At 41.2% G+C, this 20934-nt stretch overlaps 1 protein-coding gene and 1 pseudogene across 3 annotated transcripts in view; one reads left to right on the top strand and one right to left on the bottom strand.

The window, feature by feature from the left end:
• Positions 1-20934, top strand: part of APOO (apolipoprotein O) — a 275320-nt gene that overhangs the window by 4873 nt on the left and 249513 nt on the right. For all 3 annotated transcript variants that reach the window (XM_054581154.1, XM_054581150.1, XM_054581151.1), the window contains 2 exons: positions 16846-16953; positions 18512-18631. In XM_054581154.1, coding sequence (XP_054437129.1) covers positions 16846-16953; positions 18512-18631 — 228 coding nt within the window. The remainder of the gene's footprint in view (positions 1-16845; positions 16954-18511; positions 18632-20934) is intronic.
• Positions 9386-9768, bottom strand: LOC129076948 (60S ribosomal protein L22-like; annotated as a pseudogene).

The raw sequence follows: 20934 nt of genomic DNA, 5'->3' as shown, positions 1-20934 counted from the left end.
TTGTAGAAGGCTGCTACAGTAGTGTTACAGTGGTGTACATTCTTGGGGCTTTCCGAAAGTTTTCATTCAAAACTTGGTAGTTGACTGGATGTGGCAGAGGAGAGAGAAGGAGAATTCAGCCATGCTGTTCAGGCTTTTGGCTTGGAAAATTCAGTGGCTGTTAGAGCCATTCATTGAAATGGGAAACTGGGAGAAGGCTGAGTTCGGTTTTAGGGGGAGATGATAATTTGATTTTGAAAAGGTTGGGCTTGTTGAAATATCTGTGCACACTAAGAGGTGATCTTCAGTTGACAGGGAACCCAAGGGTATGGATGAGAGAAATGCGGACTGGAGATGGGAGAATCCTCAGATGCCTTGAGGGTGAGAAGGTAGCATATTGGAGCCTGGTTTGCATCAGTTCCTTCCCCAAGGACAGAGATGTGACCTGTACTCAGAGCTCTCAACATGTAGAGGAGTCTGAGATGATATCTTTTTGTCTGTAGGGCATTCTTACCTCACAAATTCTTTGTGGCTGTTTGGTCTTTTTAATATATTGATTTGAGAGATAGGAAGGGAGGGAGAGAGGGAGTTGTGGGGGAGAGAGAGAGAAAGAGGAAGAAAGGGAGAGAGAGACACACACACACACACTTCGATTTGTCGTTCCACTTATTTATACATTCATTGGTTGCTTTTTGTATGTGCCCTGACCTGGGATCAAACCCACAACCTTGGTGTATCAGGACAATACTCTAATCAACTCAGCTGCCAGGGCTGTTTGGTCTTGTTGTAATGCCTTTATTGCCTATCTTACTTTCTGAAATTAATTTTCTTACCGTGAATAATATGTTACTAGTACAGACTGAGAGGAGAATTATACTGTTAAATGGAAAAGTGAACTCATCTGTAAATTGGAAAAGAAATACTGTAACCGTATTTTACTTGCATATTATTTTAAATGCCACGTATTTTTAAAGGTAAAGATTTTCCCCCCTCACAATTTAAGCATCTCTGAGGGAATTCTCCTTGAATAATGAATACATTTTTACTCACATAAGTACGTATTTATGTGCAGAATTTAATTGGATTTTTTTTCCCCTTGGGTGGTTGATCACAAAGAAGAAAAACTGTTCGCACTTCTGGACCCAGTCAGAAAGCACAGGCTTGGCTTTTAGTTGTAGTGTTTCTGGTGTCTGGCTGAGCAACCTTAATGAGGTTTCTTTCTCTCTTGGAGTCCCCTTATCAAGGTACTGTAGGACAGTAATACGCTCCTCCATATCACACAGGATATTTGGGAGCTTCAAGTGAGATGGCATATGTGAAAAGCACAGTAAACTACAATGCGTGTTGTGAATGTAGAGTGTTTCCAATTCCTTCTGCATCACATCTGTCCACTGATCTAGAGTTTCGGGTTAACACTGTGGACTTAGGACGGTAAAAAGTAGCTCTGACTTAGATAAGGTCAGTTCTCGTTTGACACGGAATTTTGCTTAGGCCGCTGTAACGCTCTTCCATCCACTTCTAAAATGCAAATAGCCTCTCATTTGCAGCTAACGATGGAAGAGGAAAAAAGATGGATTAGACCTTGAAGAACGGGAGGCAGAGACAAAATGGAGAACAGCAGATAATGCACTAGACATTTTTGATAAATGAATATATTACTCTATGAGGCTTATGCATATTTGTAGACTTTTATGATATAAAGGTTTAATTTATAATCTGTATGTTTATATGTTCCATGCCTATGTCCTTTCTAGACTGAACTGGAACTTCTTAGAGGCTAGGAAATGAATTTTGATATTTGTAGGGTACATTTATAATTACTGCAAGAAATTAGATACATAAGAAAGCTCTAAAAAAGAAATCTCTATAGCAAATATACATACCTATTTCAAAAATTTGAGATTTGAGTTATTTATATTATGATAGGAAGGTATCAAAATATTTTTTAAATGAAGGGATTAAAAGAGCTTGTATCAATTGATTTTTCTGCAGTAATGCTTAAGTGGAATTTTGGAGTTAGTGCATACAACATGAAACTGTTTCAGGGGGAAAAAATCTCAGTCTCAAGGTATTTTTTTGAACTTAGATGTTTTTTTGTTTTTTTTTTTTTTTACTTTTGCTGAGTTTTTCTTTTTTTTTTTTTTTCCATTTAACCCTCACCTGAGGATATATTTATTGATTTGAGAGAGAGAGGAAGGAGGGGGGGAGAGAGAGACAGACATCAATGTGAGAGAAAAACAAACGTAGATTGGTTGCCCCCGCCCCCACACGCTCCCTGACCTGGGATGGAAAGCTCAACCTAGGTGTGTGCCTTGACCAGGGATCAGACCCACAACCTTTTGGTGTATGGGACAATGCTCAACCAACTGAGCCTCCCCACTGGGGTGCTGAGTTTTTCTTAATTTTTGCGTGGCCTCATGCCAGTTTTATTAGAGAGCTTGAACAATGCCAGTTAATGTAGTGGGTTTTAAAACTTGTAGAAGCAAGAATTTAGAGCAAAGGTTGTAAAGTTTTCAATATGCTAAGAGCCTGTAACTTGGAATAGTAAGCTGTATCTTCCTGATAATAAATAGCATTATAAATAGTACAGGTGTATTTTGAATGGATATTGCCTTAAAGGCACTTTAAATACTGTCACCCTTTGTTTTCCTACTTCTTTCTGACTCTTTGAAGCAATATTGTGTTTTATTCAGAGCCCACACTGGCTCCAACTTAAGGATGTCTTTAGTTGGGAGAGAATGAGGAGCTTTGTGGGAGCTAGAGATAGATTCTAATGTGCATGTTCATCGCTTTAGTTGTGGGGCGTTACCCAGTGTTCTCTTTTTTTCTGATATGTTTGTTTATTCCTTTGAATGGTCTTTTAAGTAGGACATACGAAAATAAAACTGGCACATTTTTCTTTTTCCCCCCACCCATGAATGTCAGTCCTTTCAAAGTAACAGCCTATTTTACTTTATGCTTGTTGAAATGCATCGCTTCCATTAAAGGGGCTGATTTACGTGTCGCATTATGACACGGGTTAAGCTGGTGAGGGAGTAAGTAAGCACCAAGTGATAGGAAGACTTCAACAAGTGTACTAAATCCCCGATGATGGCTTGCCTCACTTGGCTAATATTGACTCTGAGCTTGTTTATGAAGTCACAGCATCTGGGGGCACTGTTGTGCATAGTCCAAAAACTGACTTTTCTTATTTTTCTTCCTTATTTTCGCAGGAAGTTGCATTGTGAATCCAGATTATTGTAGCTGAGTTGAGCTTTGCACATGATTTTTTTTTAAAAAGAATTTTTCAGTTTTCTTTTCCTTAAAGACAATAAAACTCTGTGACTAACTGAGATGAGGTGGAAAGCAGTTGTCGTCAGTAAACTTGGCATTCTCTGTACACACAGTGGTTGGTCTATTAGGAAACGAAACCTATTAGGAAACGTTCTCTGTGCACACAGTGATCTCTTAGGAAATGAAGCCTAGATAGACTTTACTTTGACAGAATAGCTCTTCCTCTTAGAAAATGTAGATTTTTAAAAGTTTTTTGAAAATATAAAAACATTTGAAAGGCAGGTCTTGAAGTAAATGTTCCTTTGTGATTTTTTCCCTGCCTATGTTCCCTTAATTCAGAAAAGAATTATAGATTTTGGGATGCCATTCCGACAGAGAGAGAGAGAGAAATATATATATGTATGTATACACGTACATGTATACATACATATATATATATGTATGTTTTGGAGATTTAGGTAAACAGTGGTAAATTTCTGTCTGAATGAGGAAGTACAAAATATTTGAAACATGGTGAATTACATGTCATTTGTGCTCCATGCCTGTGAAACCGGTACAGCCCAACCAGATGACTCAAAACCTGCCTAAAGAAACAATTATCTCATTCTTTGGCCCTGAGGTTTCCTTCCTGTTTATCAGACAAATTTATTATTTTTTTGTGTGAATTTAACAAAATCTGATAACTATTTTTAATGAGTAGGAAATGAAACAATTACAGCCAAAACAGGTTTTTTTTTTTGCTTTGCTGACCTAATTTTGTGGTGAATTCTGCTTTCCAAAGATTAAATAGAGGTTGGTTTTCTGTAAGAAAAAGATAAACGTTGATCTTGAAAACAGCCTCATTTTTTTCTTTAGTCATCTCTTTAGATCACAGTGTGTTTACAGTGGATGAGGAAGAACTAGGAAATATCAGTTACTCTAGTACAGAATTGAAAGTTTGTCATAGAATAGTTCTCTGTTTGTCATAGTTGGAAGACAGTTTTTCATTTCTTGGTTAAAGTCTGAGCTCTTAAAATGCTGGCTTCATAACCTCTTCACTATGAAACAGATTGAAGTGATTGTGGTTTGTATTGTTGAAGTATAAGTGCTCCCAAATGTATACATTCACATGAGTGCCTGTCAAAACAGTCGTTGGAGAGGAGAGATTTAATTATTCTGTCAATATTTTTTCTTCCAAACATACTGTCACTTATCAATATATTTATTCCAAAAATATCATCAAAGATATCCAAAAATATCTTCTTTTGGAGTTATCTTTGTATTTTGTGGTAAATTCTTTACACTGTCCTCAGGGGCCAGCCACTTTTATGTTTGGCGTACAACAACACAAATCAATATTCATTATAAAAACTTCAGGAAATACAGATAATACTAGAGAACCTCACTATCTATAGATAACCACTGTTAACATCTTTTCAGACTCATTTCTGGGCATACTTATATATACCCTCAGTTTGATGTTTAAAAAAAACCTCACAAATCCCCCCTTTTATACAAATACGATTTTCTGATCTGCTTTCTCATTTTTACTTCAAATATATTGAGACTGATTTTCTTAGGAGGTGAAAATTTGAGAGCATTTAGAAATGGAAGCCATATGATCATGTATTAAAAGTAACTTTCTTTTACTCAGTTTTTATATCACTGGTTGCAATACATTCTGACTCAGTATATGATTTATCAAGATTATTACTTTGAAGAAAATTATGTTTTTTAGGAGGCATGCTATTTTTCTTTCTGGCTACATTGATTTTTTTTTCTTTTTTACCATCTTAACCATTTTTTAGTTCCATATATTTTTTATTGTGCTAAAAAGTTACATAATATAAAATTTATCAGCTTAATCATTTTTAAGTGTACAGTTCAGTAGTGTTAACTATATTTACATTGATGTGGAAAAGAGCTCCAGAACTTTTTCGTCTTGCCAAACTGAAATTCTGTTCCCATTAAACAGCTTTATTTCCTCCTCCCCCAGCTCCTGATAACCACCATTTACTTCCTGTTTCTATGAATTTGACTACTTTAAATACCTTATATAAATTAAATTATACAGTATTTGTCTTTTGTGGCTTCTCCACTCAGCATAATGTCCTCAAGGCTCTAGTATTCCATTGTATGTATATGCCACATTTTCTTTACCTATTCATCTTTCCATGGACACTTGCATTGCTTCCACTTTTTGGCTATTGTGAATCATGTTATGAACATGGATGTGCAAATATATCCTTAAGACCCTGCTTTCAATTCTTTTGCATATATACCCAGAAGTGGAATTGCTGGATCCTCTGGTAGTTCTATTTTTAATTTTTTGAGGCACTCCATACTGTTTTCCTTAATAGCTGCACCATTTTACAATCCCACCAACAGTACGCAAGGATTCCAGTTTCTCTATATCCTTGCCAACACTTGTTATTTTCTGGTATTTTGAAGATTTTACTTATTTTTAGAGAGAGGGGAAGGGAGGAAGAAAGAGAGGGAGAGAAACAGCAATGTGTGAGAGCTTTATCAGTTGGTGGCCTCTCACACGCCGCCACCTGGGGACCTGGCTTGCAACCCCAGCACGTGCCCTGACTGGGTATCAACCGTCAGCCTTTCAACTTACAGGCTGGCACGCGATCCACTGAACCACACCAGCCAGGGTTTTCTGGTTTTTTAAAAAATAGTGACCATCCTAAGGGTTGTGAGGTGAGAAAATATCTATTAAAAATTGTATAAGTAACACTGAAATAACTTTTTATTGAAAAAAATCAAAACAACAGTTAAGGTAATTATCAGGTGTCCATTGTCTGCTTCTCTCTAACCTCATTCTCAGAGAAAGCTTCTGTTACCAGTTTGGTGTGTGGCCCTCCAGACTGGGAAGGATTGTTGTATAAAATGTAGGTACTGTACTGAGTGCTGCTGGTAGGGGCAAAGGCAAATTCTTTTGGTGTATCAGGAGCATGGACTCAATTTCTCTTTATTTTTAATTCAGGTCAGCGGTGTGGCCTGATTTGGGCAAAATTGTTGATTGTTTTAATTTTTTTTTAGATTTTATTTATTATTTTTAGAGAGAGGGAAGGGAGGGAGAAAGAAAGGGAGAGAAACATCGCTCTGTTGCCTCTTATATGTGCCTGACCAGGGACTGAACCCATAACACAGGCCTGTGCCCCGGCTGGGAATCAAGTCGGTGACCCTTTGCTTTGCAAGATGATGCCCAGCCAACTGAGCCACACTGGTCAAGGCTTGATGTACAGGTTATGTAACAGCGAAAATGCTATAATTAAAGCATTAGATTTATTTGTGCAATATTTTTGAATTGGCAGTTTTTTTCATTTTTAAATTTTTTCCATTACCGTTTATCCCCTCTGCCACCTGCACCCACCTCCCTCCCCACTACAGTCGCCACACTGTTGTCCATGTCCTTGAGTTCTTTCTTTTGATACAAAATTATTTTGAGTGGAATATCATTGCAACCCTATCTGACCTTGGTATTAAAAGGAAAATTTTTGATTAAGTATTTTTTTTCAGCCCTGGCCCATGTGGCTCACTTGACTGGAGCATCATCCCATAAACTGAAAGGTCGCGGATTCCATTCCCTGGTCAGGGCACGTGCCTGGGTTGTGGGTCGGTCCCTGGTGGGAGTGTGTATGGGAGACAATGGATGGATCCAAGTTTCTCCCTCCCTCCCTCCATCCCTTTCTCTGTAAGCAGTCAAAAAAAAATGTCCTTGGATGAGGATTTAAAAAAAAAGATTTTTTGATATTAAAGTAACAGCCGTGGTTTATGGTTGCCTATATTTGCTTTGTCTAGCAATCAAATCTACTCATGGGCGTAGCTGAAGACTGTGGTGTGTCAAAAGTGCTCATGTTCCAAACCTTTGTTTCCTTTTGTTACTGCTCTTTACGGTGCCTGTTCTTAGTGACCCTGAGTCTCAACAACAATCTGACCGGTGACTTTACTAAGAAAAAGGAAGGGTGGGAGGCAGGATGGCGGGCGGGCAGGCATAAACTTCCTGGTTATTGATTTCGACTTTCTCTCTGCAGTTATTCCCCAGAATTTCCAGTTGTAACACATCATCCATTTTTCTGTGTACTCCGGTCCATTGTCTGTTAGTGCACTTATCACAGGTGGTGTAATTATTTGTTTGTCCTCTTTATTAGATTGTGGAGGCAGAGACCACATGTTACTGCTTTTGAAGTCTGTTTTCATTGTTTCATTAAAGAGTTGCTTTGATGTTGTCCTTTGACTGTGTGGCTTGTAGGGCCATTAAATGAGGTAGGGAAACTCCGAGAAAAACAGGTTTTGGAGGAAGAAAATTCATTATGAGGTAATAGTTGAAAAACCTGATGAAGGTACCCACGGAGACTTAGATAGACAAACCTATAAGGCTTAGGGCGAGGTACCAGCTGGGAATACTGATTTGAGCATCAGTAGCATAGGGTTGGATTTAAAGAGTTGGATTTAAAGGAAATTGCTCTGGTGTGAGAACAGCAGAGGGCTTAAGGGCTGGGTTAAGGACTCATCAACTTTGAAGAGATGGCCAGAGGAAGAGAAGGCCCAAAATGAGAGTGAGAGTGCCCTACAAAGCTTTCAGAATGGAGCTTAGGGGAGAATCTTGTAACAAAGGGAGAGAGAGTTCAAAGACGGTGGAGTGCTACCCGTTTCAGGGTGCAACCGAGATGTCAGATGTCCACTGGAGTTTAGTAACTGGGAGGCCTCGGGAAGAACAGTTGTAGGTACCTTGAGTAGTGAAGGGAGGAGGGCAAAAAGGAGAGAAAGCAAACAGTCTATCTTTTTAACTTGGTATTGAAATATACATGCAGTAGAGTGCACAAATCACAAGTGAATTTTTACAAACTGGCCATATTTGTCTCTCTAGCACTCTAGAAGCCCTTGTCAATGTAAGAAATGTCCAAACCTGTAGAGAATTTTTATGAGTTTTTTTTTTAACCAAACTGACGGCAGCTGCTGGGCAGCAAAATCTCAACAGACTGAGAAAATGCTCCGGAGATTGGTGGTTTTACCACTTACCTTTATACATCAGAATCAAAGGAGAAGACATAAGGGGGTTATATGAAGTCCACTGGTGGTAGATTAGGGAGGCAGGAGAAAGCAAAGTAGGGAAACCTCTGGGATTGGATAAAGAGTAAAAAGGATAGACACATACTTCTTTTACATTGGTGGGTGTAGCATAATTAACAATTAACATATACAGCACATACAGATGGTACAGGGAAGAACGAGAGAACAATGTGAGGTTCCGTGGTCTGTGCCCTGGGGGGGTCTGTAAAAATGGAAATTACCCTGACATTCCAAAGGTATGTTATCATAGGTGCAGAAACGCAATAGACAGGTTCAGTTAAGGTCAAGAATGACCTTTGTTAAGGGCAATACGGGCCTAGGACGTGACTGCCCACCATGTACTGCTTTTAGTTAGGAAATTTTAATTTCAGCCCATCCCCTGTGGTTACATTCGGTCTCTGAGTTTGTAAGGCTACCATGCGGGCCTCCCCTGAGCTTGTCAGGGTTAGTATGTGGCCTTTTTCTGCCCACACCCATGAGGGCCTTCATGGCCCTTCTAGCCACTCTCTAGCTTGCTAAGGGTGTCCACTATTCTGCCTTCTAACTATGGTCTAATTTTTAAAATAGGTTTGAGAGAGGGAGGGAGGGAGGGAGGGAGGGAGAGGCAAAGAGAAAGAGGTAGAGAAAGAAACATCGATTTGTTTTTCCACTTTTGTGCATTCATTGGTTGCTTCTTGTATGTGTCCTGACAGGGGATCCACCCTGCAACCTTGGTGTATCTGGATGATGCTCTGACCAACTGGATACCTGGCCAGGGCCTAACCATTGTCTATTTTTTTTTTTAAAAAATTAATTTTATTTCATTTTTAAATATATTCTATTGATTATGCTATTACAGTTGTCCCAATTTTCTCCTTTTGTCTCCCTCCACCCAGTATCTTCTTCCCTCTAGCAACCTCCTCCTTAGTTCATGTCCATGGGTTATGCATATAAGTTCTTTAGCTGCTCCATTTCCTGTACTGTTCTTAACATCCCCCTGTCTATTCTGTATCTACCCATTTGTACTTCTTTTTTTTTTTTTGGTTCCTAGTTTATTCAAGAATGTGTAAAAAATGTGTTAGATAAATGAGTTTTAATCCTCACCTTCCTCCTCTTCTTCATCCTGGTTTGTCTGGAAGCAATGCAATTTGTAACTCTCTTTGCTGTTAGCAACTACGCTCACCCAGTCATGTAGATTATTCTTCAAATATTTTTTGGTGAGATATTCCAAATGCCTTTTGGAAAAAGGCACCTCAGAAGTTACAGTGACCTTACTCTTGCTTCTTTCAATGGTTCTAACCCCTCCACCAAGGTTCCCAGCTTTTCTCTTCACTTTGATTCTCTCCTGAAGAACTGCTCAAAATTGGCAGCATCTATGATCCCATCTTCTACAGGTTGGGTGCAGTTAAGGGTGAACTTCAAAACCTGCTTCTTCTCCCCTCCCGCCCTTGCCACAAGCTTTTTCACGGGAGCCATGGTGGCAATGGAGACAGAAAGGGCCGATTTGTTCTGAATCCCCACTCCTTTCCCTCCATTCTCCCCCTTCTGCCTCCCAGCTGATAGCCCTCCAAATGATCTCCATGTCTGGATTCTGTTCCTGTTCTGCTTGTTTGCTTAGTTTGTTATTTAGATTCAATTATTGATACTTGTGGATTTATTGCCATTTTAATGTTCATTGTTTTGATCTTTTTCTTAAATGAGCCCCTTTAACATTTCATGTAATAAAGGCTTGCTGATGATCATCTCCTTTAGTTTTACCTTGTCTGGGAAGCACTTTATCTGCCCTTCCATTCTAAATGCTAGCTTTGCTGGGTAGAGTGATCTAGGTTGTAGGTCCTTGCTTTTCATCACTTTAAATACTTCTTGCCAGTACCTTCTTGCCTGCAAAGTTTCTTTTGAGAAATCAGCTGACAGTCTTAAGGGAACTTCTTTGTAGGTAACGCTCTGCTTTTCTCTTGCTGCTTGTAAGATTCTCTCTTTATCTTTGACCTCTGGCATTTTAATTATGATGTGTCTTGGCGTGTTCCTGTTTGGGTCCATCTTGTTTGGGACTGTCTGTGCTTCCTGGAGTGTATATCTTATTTCCTTCACCAAATTAGGGAAGTTTTCGTTCATTATTTTTTCAAATAGATTTCCAGTTTCTTGCTCTTTCTCTTCTCCTTCTTGCACCCCTGTGATTCGAATGTTGGTATGTTTGAAGTTGTCCCAGAGGCTCCTTACCTTACCCTTGTTTTTTTAAATTCTTTTTTCTTCTTGCTGTTCTGATTGAATGCTTTTTTCTTCCTTGTGTTCCAAATCATTGATTGGATTCTCAGTTTCATCCCCTCCACTGTTGGTTCCCTGTAGATTTTTCTTTATTTCACTTAATGTAGCCTTCATTTCTGCCTGGGTCTTTTTTACGCTGTTGAAGTACCCGGTGAGTTCCTGGAGCATCCTGACAACCAGTGTTTTGAATTCTGCATCTGGTGCGTTGCTTATCTCCATTTCGTTTAGTTCTTTTTCTGGAGTACGGTTCCTTCATGTGGGCCATATTTCTTCGTCTCCTCATTTTGACAGCCTCCCCGTGTTTGTTTCTATTAGGTAGAACTGTTTTGAGTCCCTGTCTTAGTAGCATGGCCTATTGTAGAAACCACACGGTAAGTTGTAGGGGGCAGAGCCTTAGGTAATCACCCAGGCAGAGCAACCCATGTCACTGCTCTATGGCTCTGTGTGGGGGAGGGCTGAACGAGGGGACAGTGCCTGCTGCCTGGCCCCTGGAGTTTTGGCAGGGAGAAAGCTGTCTCCCGGCACTCGCCCTGTTGCCAGTCACTTCAGTTTCTCCCCATAAGCCACTGGTGCCCTTCCAGCTGTTGCCCTGGTGCTGAACCTCAGAGCGGGTGCGTCCGCATGGGTCCTAAATCTGTTATGGGGCCTTTCAGAGGAGTCCCCTGAGAATCCTCCAGTTACTTCTGCTGCCCCATCCCTCACTGGTTTTTATAGCCAGAAGTGGGGACTTAGCTTCCTGGCACTGAAAGCCTGGGCTGGGTGGTCCGATGTGGGGCCGGGATCCCTCACTCCTGAGGTATCCCTCCCGATTTTGACCTACCACATGTGGGTGTTGGACTGCCTGTTCCATGTCTCCACGCCACTCCATGTCACTCCACACCTCTCCACCTCTCCACCTCTCCACGAGTCTCCGTGTCTGTGCTTCTCCTACCTGTCTGGATGAATGTGGCTTCTTTAAATCCTTGGTTGTCGGACTTCCATACAGCTTGATTTTCTGACAATTCTGGGTGATAGATTTTTTTTGTAGCCTAGTTGTAATTTTCGCTATAGTTGAATGAGAAAGTGTGCGTGTTTACCTACACCTCCGTCTTGACTGGAAGTCCAACCATAGTCTATTTTGAAAATATATTTGTCAGTGGAGGGAGATGGAAGGATAGGATGATAGTTAGGAATTAGGCATGGGAGGGTATTAGTTGTATTTTGTTTAAGATGGGTAAGATTTTCTTGAAAGTTAAAACAAATCCCCTAACTTCTCTAGCAGGTGGCCAGTCACTATTTCTTTTTATGTTTAGGACAATCTTCATTTTCTTCTTTCACATGTTTTTAAAAGTAAGTATATTTGAGTATTTATACAAATTAAATTGAGTAACTCTTCCCCAGGCATCTGCTTGTGCAATAGTGGTTCTAAACCTGGCTGGTCATGAGAATGGATTCCAGGACCCCCCTTAGTTTTACTCAGTGAGATACTCTGGGAATGTTTGCTTCTGAAAAACTCCCAGGTCATTCCGAAACCTTGTGTACACAGGCCTGTAGAGCTTACATTTTATCAAAAAGGAAACTGGTATATATTTTGAATGAAGGTCTAATAAGGTCTGTAATTGTGGGAGAATAAAGGGTCACCCTTCTTAAGAATGGGAGAGCCTATACAATGGATTCTCCATAAAGTTGGAAAAGAAGGCCACTTGTCAGGGTTTTGAGACCCATTGTTATTAAACGTCCTTGAGGGTAGCTTATTTAGCTTGAAGATTTTGTCTTTAAAGCAGTTTTACTGGGACATGATCAGAAAGCGGTTCTGGAGCTGGAGTTCTGGGCCAGAATTCTGGGCGGTGCACTTCCATTGCAAAACAAGGACAACCGCCAATCCTGGTGCTCAGTATCCATTGACAGTTAAGCCCCCTGTGGACTACGTAAAACAAAAGTTGAAAGACAAAGAGAGAGAGAGATCAAAGGTCTAAGATGGAGAATATGTCTTGAATGGGAGAGTTAAGATACCTTGCTGGGGAGTAGAATCAGACAAGACAGTTTAGCCACGTGAGCCAGGGAATTTAGTGACATTCTCCATGAGGTCACCAACTCACTTTGAGCCAAATTTTAGTTTTCACTATGACTATGGGTTTCTTACGCCTATATTCAGAACCATCCCCAAAACAAGCCAACACATTGGGATCCTTACTGGGAGATCCTCAATCAGCTGCGTTCTAGGAGAAGCATCTAATAACTGAAGGGTACACTCCAGAGGATAGGCTAGACATAAAGCAGCACAGCCTTTGGATCTAGTTTATTCTGTTGCTGTAGCTTGGTACTCATTGAAGATGCAGCTCTTAACATAGTGGGCTTGACTTTGATCTAGCAAGCCAAGCTCATCTGATCCAAAGTCAAGCATGTCTGGCGAGCCCTTGAAAGGTACATATGTACCCACCATCTGAGCGAAGCCATCTGCTCTGGGTAGAAAGTGAACCTGGCAAACAAGGATTCTCAAGGACTGTCATTTGGGATGAAGTATGCTCAGGCCATGGGTATATGCATGTTAGAGGTTCCAGCCCTTCACCAAAAAAGGTCCAGGGGAGACCTCAATTTCCACGAGGTATTTTCATTCTGGTTGTACCATCATGGGTCACATGGAGAGAGAACACATTTCTGCTTGTGTTTCACACAGCAACCCAACAGGAGTGTCCACAGGAGGAAAGGTGATAAAGCCAGCACTTTAGAGATTATGGCCCACACCATGGAAGTTGATTAAATCTTTCCTCAGAACATTTAACTTCCAGACTGGTGTTCTTTTACTTCTTTGGGGAGACAAAAGATTGAAGAAAGTGCTTGTTTTGCCCTCATACATACCTGAGGGGTGATCTCTGCACATTTTAACAGCCTTTTTCTTTTAAAATTCTGATACTGAATGGATCAGCCTGAATACTCAATATGAACTCTCTTAACAAATGATGATAGGCACCTGGCAGGGGCCCAGCGTCCACAGTTCCCATTTGGGATAACATCTAGATTGACGATGCGGGACGGGATAGTCTGTCACCAAGAAGAGCCCTCTTCGATGCCAGAAAGGAAAGGGAACCAGCCAGCATGTTGGGCGTCAGCATCAGGCTTGTCTGCCTGCGGACCTCTTACACAGCCGCCCCCCCCCCCCGCCCCCGTGGCTCTCCGTCACACAGTGCTCCCTGTCCCTCACGCCTCTTGTAACCCACACGCTGATCAAAACCAGATCATTCCTGTCGCTCGCTTCTCAGTACATCTAACCCCGCTTCCACAATTAATCCCCAAGCATCGAGTGTTCTGATTTCTATTCCTGTGTATTAGGTCTGAGGCCATAGAGTTTAAGACTACAGAGTTTCTTAAAGCCTGGATGGTGAGAGATGTCAGCAAATACCTTTTATTCAAGTAAATCAGTGCTTCTCAATGGGGGGGTGGGGCACACCCCACTTTGGTGGTGTCTAGAGACATTTCTGACTCATGACCGAGAGAGGTCCTGCTGGCATCTACTGGGCACAGGCCGGAGATGCTGCTAAGCCTCGTACAGTACAGTGCACGGATGGCCTCAACAACAAAGAATGATCCAGCTTCAAATGTCATCCGCGATTGAGAAACTCCCGAAGTAAATCATGTGCTCTTTGCCCTGGGGAGTGTTCATCTGTGGATCTCCTAAATCTCCTGGGATGACGTTTGTTTTTCTCTTTGTTTGTTTATTTGTTGAGAACCCGCAGGGAGCTGAAAGGGTGACTTCAGGAGGGGCTTTGTTGGGTGCGGCGGACCTGCCGCCACAGCTCTTGCCATGGAGTGGGAGTGCGGGTGAGCTTGGAGGGTAGGCTATGGGGGGAAGTGGAAGAAGAAAACGACTTGGGCAACAAAGCGGCAGGTTTAGCATAATATTCAAATGAGAAAAAATGGAAAAGAGGGGAAAATAAAGTAGAAACGAATAATCAGGAATCCAGTAAACATTAAATTTTAAAAGTAAACAAGCTGAGATTGAAAACAAAAGATAAATGGGAGAGTAATCATTAAGAACATAAAAAGGAGAAATCTGAATTAAAATGGTAGAAGGCTATGGGACGAAAAATGAAATATGTGGAAAATAGGATTAATGATTGAAAGCAGAGACTTAAGAAGGTCAATGTGAGGCATTATGTCAAATGAGGATGACGATAGGGGACACCAGGAGCTAAAATGCTTGGAGGCTCCGGTGCTGGATGGGGAGTGAGAAAAGGGTGGGTCACCAGCTATTGCCCAGGAGGAGAGGATTGGGGAACAAAGTCCAGGGTGGGGCCATCTGGCTGAGTAGAAAGCGCCCAGTTGGAGCAGTGTTGTTGGTGGGCAGGCCCAGAGGGCACAGAGCATGAGTTCACAGCTCCAGATACCAGCAGCCTAATAGGCCCTCTCCTGGGGCACGGGGAGGGACCACGCTCACTGCGTCAGCAGTAGCTGGCTGACCTTTACCCTGGAAGCAAAAGAAATTTGTAGCAGTACTTTTTTGAAATGAAGACCTTTCAAGATGAACATGTAATGCTTTCAGTGTGTGTGAATTATTTTTAACGCAGTTAAGGAAGTAACTACTTTTAAAAAATAACTTCTAGCTCTTTATTTGCTTCTGAAATATGGGAATTTCCTTTTTTGTGTGTGTGACTCCAGGCATACTGCACATTTCAATGGACACTTTTGTTATGTTTATCTATGTTTTGTGAGTATTACAGAATAGCCCAGTCTTTCACATTGCAGGCACTGCAAACCTCAGCAATATTCCTGTGATGCTAAATCATGCCTAAGTACTTAGAGTAAGTAAATCATTTATATTTTACCTCTCTTCTGTCCAATGTAGGCAAGCAATAAACAGGTATTGGGCATTTCTTATGTGCTAGGCAGGCATGGACACTAGGGATACAAAGTAAGGCATGGCCCTACCCTGCAAGGGCTTCCAGTCTGGTAGGGGGAACTTGATAGACAAAAGTAAATGGACACATAAGGAAAGAAAAGCTATGAATCTTTCTGCTCTTAGGCAGTTGTACAGAAAAAACAAAGCAAGTCTAAAACTTTCTAGGCAGAGGAATGAGCATGTGCGAACCCATGGAGCTGGGAAGCAGCATGGGAGCAGTCGAGGGAGTTCAGGCTTTGCGGGAGAGGGCGGAATGACAGAGGTGAGGTCAGGGAAGGTGCTTGGGGTGAGATTTTAATGGGCCTTGTTAGACACCATAAAAGTCTTGGGAAATGGGTTCCAAGGGATCTCAAATAAGGACAGAAGATAATCAGGTTTGTGGTTTCCAAAGATCATTCTTTTACAGTGTGGTGGTTTGAGTCATCAGAGGCCAGGTGAGCACTTAGACTGCTGCTAAAATAATCCAGGGAAGAAACGAGGGCCCAAGGGATAACTGTACAGGAGGGGATCTCAAGAGAGAGTGATTTGAGACCATTTAATAGGCAGAATTAAGAGGACTTGATGACCAATAGAATGGGGGTGGTGGTGAAGGATGACCTTGTAGTTCCTGATTAGGTCATCTAGGTGGGCGAGAAAGTAGAGGAAAAGGGGCAGGGCTGGGGAGAAGGTGCTAGATGGTCAAGAGCTGTGCAGATGTAGGGGATTACTGAGAAGAAGCTTTCCGACTTGATTCCACAGCACACATCCACCCATCAGGCCTAGTGTGGACTTGGTGGCACAGACACGATCCTCATGAGTTGGTTTTGGACATGCTTGTTCTGGGGAGCTTGTGCCCATCCAAGTGGACATGGCCAGCAGCCATAGGGTGAGTAAGTTGGTAGCTCAGGAGAGAGCTCTGGGCCGGAGCTTTGTATCTGCAAGTCACTGGGCATGAGTGACTCCCAGTCAGGGAGAGCGAGGCGCAGAAAGAGATTGAGTGTGGGAACTGAGCTCAGGGGAGACGAGCTCTGGATGGGAATGGAAAGGGGGAGTTTCTGAAAGTTTGGCTGGTAGGATTACAGAAATAATCTGCACTCTGTTCAATGAATTACTAAGTGAGGTCATTAAAAACTTCCCTTGTTGTTGCGGGGGGGGGGGGGTGTAATATGTATCTTTTATTTTACATGAAAGGCTAAATAGAGAAACTTAGAAACTACTGTCTTTGGGAAATTAAGATAAGGGTGACCTGAAATTTTAAGTCCATAAGAACATGTTTTGTAGGTTCCGACTTCCATGAAACTTGAGGGATACACTTCTCAAAAAGTACAGTCAACCTTTCAGGGAAGGAGTGGCTGAGGTTACGGAGATGCTCATGTTGTGCACATTCATTTTGTAGCATTGAGAGAAGGCCTAAGACGGCTTCTGTGTTTCAGGTAATTCAGAGGTCCGTGGGGCCAGCCAGCCTGAGTCTGCTCACCTTCAAAGTCTATGCATCGCAGAAAAAGGACTCGCCTCACAAAACTTCCGTGAGGGTTAATGAGGTAACATGCTGTTCGTGTTGTGAAAGATTTTGAACATGTGATTTACTTACTATAGGAAGGATACAAATTGTGTATCAGGAAGATATGACATTTTAGAGGATATTTAATAGGAGGAAATATTTCCTTATAGTTTATTTTTCTTTGTGAGAAGCTGCTAGACTGGCTGTTTCAACAGATACACTTTAATTAATGGCACATACTATTTCTTAAATTTTTAGTGAGGAATCCACTATGCCCCAGTAGAATGTAAGCACAGTTTGCTTCTAAGTGATCTACCTGATTCTAGACTGCTTATCAAGCCAAGAAAACATTTATATTTGTCCTAAGAAATTAAAAGACCTGGCCTCATTCTGCTCATAAGTAGATGGTTAGTGAATACTAAAGAAACAAAACAAGAAATCTTCTCTCCATTGTTTATAGTCGTTTTGTCTATACTAGCCTTGGATTATTTTGGATATCTGGCTGTTGTTGACTGAGTAAAGGGACATAAAGGTCTACCTTCAGCCAGGAGCAAGGTTACTTGAATGGTGTTTACATAAAACTAATTAGCTTATCTTTTGCCCTTTACTCTCTTTTTCTGAGGCCTTGGGACAGTGGCATTTTTGAAGTGAAGAAGGCAGCCACTAGTGGCTGTGAAAGGCTTCTTCTCTGGATGGGGAACAAACCTGCTAACCTGGTTTGATTAGCACCAGACTGATCATTTGAAATAAGTAACATGCTCTTCACTTATTCTCAAGCTTTTAAAAAACTTTTTAAAATTTATTTTTAGAGGGAGGGGAAAGGAGGGAGAAAGGGAGGGAAACATCAATGTGTGGTTGCCTCTCACACACCCCAACTGGGGACCTGGCCCGCAACCCAGGCATGTGCCCTGACTGGGAATCGAACTGGTGACCTTTCAGTTTGCAGGCTGGCACTCAACCCACTGAGCCACACCAGCCAGGGCTCAAGCCTTTTTTAAAACCCCAATCCAGCCCACCCTTTAGAGTAATATTATCCTTTTCCCAAACTAAATCTAAGGTGAAATATCAAATTTCAGTATATAAGACAAATAAAGGGGAGCTGCTTTGTCTGCCACCAGTAGGTGGCGGGGGGTGGTAGAACACCTCAGCCTTGCCCTCTTGGCCTTGGCCTTATTAAGGTAATAAGTAAGGTAGCCTTGCAGGTGTGGCTCAGTGCGTTGGGCGTCATCCCACAAGGCAAAAGGTCACTGGTTCCATTTCTGGTCAGGGCACATGGGCAAGGGGTGGACTACGTCCCTGGTTGGGGGTTTGTGAGAGGCAACTGGTCGATGTTTTTCTCCCTCTCTTTCTCCCTCCCTTCCCTTCTGTCTAAAAATAAATAAATAAATCTTTTAAAAAAAGAAGTTGGAAATCTTCTTTCAAAGAAGTAAGGCACAGAGATACTCTGAAGCAAGGTTTAGGATGCATGTAGCCCTTAGGGTGCCTGCAGTTCATGAATTATTAGAAATACAGTGCTTACAAATTCGATGCTTGATTATGTATTTCATTGCTGTATGGACATTTTTATTTCTTTTTGTTTGGTTTTTTAATGTACGCAGCTTTCACTCTACTCCGTTCCTGAGGGTCAATCTAAATATGTGGAGGAGCCAAGGACTCAACTGGAAGAAAGCATCTCACACCTCCGACAGTACTGTGAGCCATATACAAGTCGGTGTCAGGTACAGCTCTTCTGAAAATGGAGTGAACGCATTCCCATTTAGAATCAGTAGTGAAAAGTCTGCATCAGCTGCATGTTTTCAGAAAAAGGCAGGATAAAGGGCCCCGACCTAAGAGTGCCCGACTTACAAATGTTCATCGGTGCCATCTCTGGCGGTGTGGTGAGCAGAGAGCCCTGGCTTCCAGGTGGTTCCTGCTGCCATAGCTGCACAGAGAATTTCCCTCCCACTGGGCAGGTCTAGCACCATGACCAGGGAAAGGAGGGCTGGTAAGTATCTTGTTGGTCACAGCTATGAAAACACTATTGTCTAGAGGAAGGAAAGGATACAATGTAACCATTTATGTCAAAATTAGGAAGCTGCCTCCCCTTCCCCCCCCCCCAGATTCTACAAATTAGTACCACTTTAAACAGTAATTGTTATAGAGCATTTTTGAATGCTGTAATAGGAGGGTAAATAACTTAAAAAAGGGGTGGAATTACATATCTGAGTATTGGCCTATTTGCCCCAATAATCCAAGAACTACTTACACAGATTGGCTTCTGTCACTGCTCAGGTTTTAGATCAGGCATTTGTCATTGTGTTCACGAAGGCATTCCTGTGATTTTTATCATCTAAAACTGAAGTTTACAATCTACAGAATGCTTCTGTGGCCCTTGATACATATATTTGCTGTAATTGATCTTGGTTTTGAAAATTGATGCAAATTAGTAAAAAGCGTGGGGGGGGGTGTGGGGTGGGAGTGTGTGTGTGTGTGTGTGTGTGTGTGTGTGTGTGTGTGTGAGTGACACAGATAGACAGACAGACAGACAGACATGGGGTAGATTTACTTTGCTTGAGACTTACAAACTGAATTTTCATCCAGAACTTCTTTAAAGATTTTTACTTGCCATTGTCTTATCTCAGTGCTGGACCAATTTAGAAAGAAAATAGTAAGCATAAATGCTATCAACCATATAAATTAGGCCATTATACGTAAATATTATAACCATACTATTGAGTTATGAAATACCTAAAGACTATACTGTATTGTAAAACACTTAGACTTTATCCTCTTGGTCTAGAAGATTTTTTTAAAAAGATTTTATTTATTTATTTTTAGAGAGAGAGGAAGGGAGGTAGAAAGAGAGGGAGAGAAACATTGATATGTGATACATCAATCAGTTGCCTCTCGCACGGCCCCACCTGGGATCCTGGCCTGCAACCCAGGCATGTGCCCTGACTGGGTATCAGACCAGAGACTTTTCAGTTCACAGGCCAGCACTCAATCCACTGAGCCACACCAGCCAGGGATATTCTAGAAGATTTTTAAACTATATGCTTAGTGGTTAAGATCAGGTCGGCAAATATACGCAAATATTTTTGTATCATGTAGGCATGACTACTGTTATTTCTCTCTCTGTCTTTGGTTATAAAAGTACTTTGTCTTTTTAGCTTTCAACCTAAGATTGGTTTTTGTTTTTTACTTTTTCATCTGTGCATGATACTCAGTGCAGCAAAATACCTCTTCAGATGATAGAATAGTTATCAACACATTTATTTGCTGCACTTCTAAATAACTTTTTTTGTGATTATAATGGTTTTATTTTCCTTTAGAATGAAGTCTTCATGAATAGAAATATTTTTAATTCTTGGCTCCCTTTTCAGGCCAACAATTTCTCTCCCCTTTCTTCAAGAACTAATTTAATTTTTCTTCATAGTGAAAAGATTATGCCAGCAAAAAGAAGTGGGCAGCCACTCTCGATGTTGATCTGTAGCTTTTCTTTTCTTTTTTTTTATGGGCAGCAAAAATCAATAATGAATTTTAATGAAATGATAATTCAGTTAGTTTATGTTTTTTATGTCCTCCTCCAAACGTAGCATTTATTATTTAGGTCCGTTTAATAGTATTAGGATAACTTGTTCTGACTTGAACTAAATTATATTAAAAAATCCTTTTCCAAGTGGCAACTGGTTCTGGTGCCTTCTGATACCCACACATCCCTTTTCCCATCTTCACTGTGGATTTCTTGAAGGTGGGTACCTTCTAGCTAGTTCCTTGTTTTCTTTAGGATCATCTGACATTCATGTACAAAGCCTTTTTATTGTTGTTGTTAAGAGAATGTAAACACTTCATTTGCTTCAGGATTAGGATAAGTGTCTCCCCAAACTTAGCTATAGACTCCTTGGTCCCGTTACAGCTAGTCATTCCTGCCTCCAGTGGGCAGTGTTTTAGATACAGGCTCCAAAATCCTGGCAAATCAGGAGTTAGGCTTAACATGAAAGGCAGATTTACTCTCACAGGGAAATGATGCTTTAATTATTGA

Source organism: Pteronotus mesoamericanus, unplaced genomic scaffold (genome assembly GCF_021234165.1).
Source record: "Pteronotus mesoamericanus isolate MK-2021 breed Mesoamerican mustached bat unplaced genomic scaffold, CSHL_Meso_final contig_65, whole genome shotgun sequence".
NCBI lineage: Eukaryota > Metazoa > Chordata > Mammalia > Chiroptera > Mormoopidae > Pteronotus > Pteronotus mesoamericanus.
Note: the sequence above shows the minus strand (reverse complement) of the source record. Positions and strands in the feature narration are given on the sequence as shown.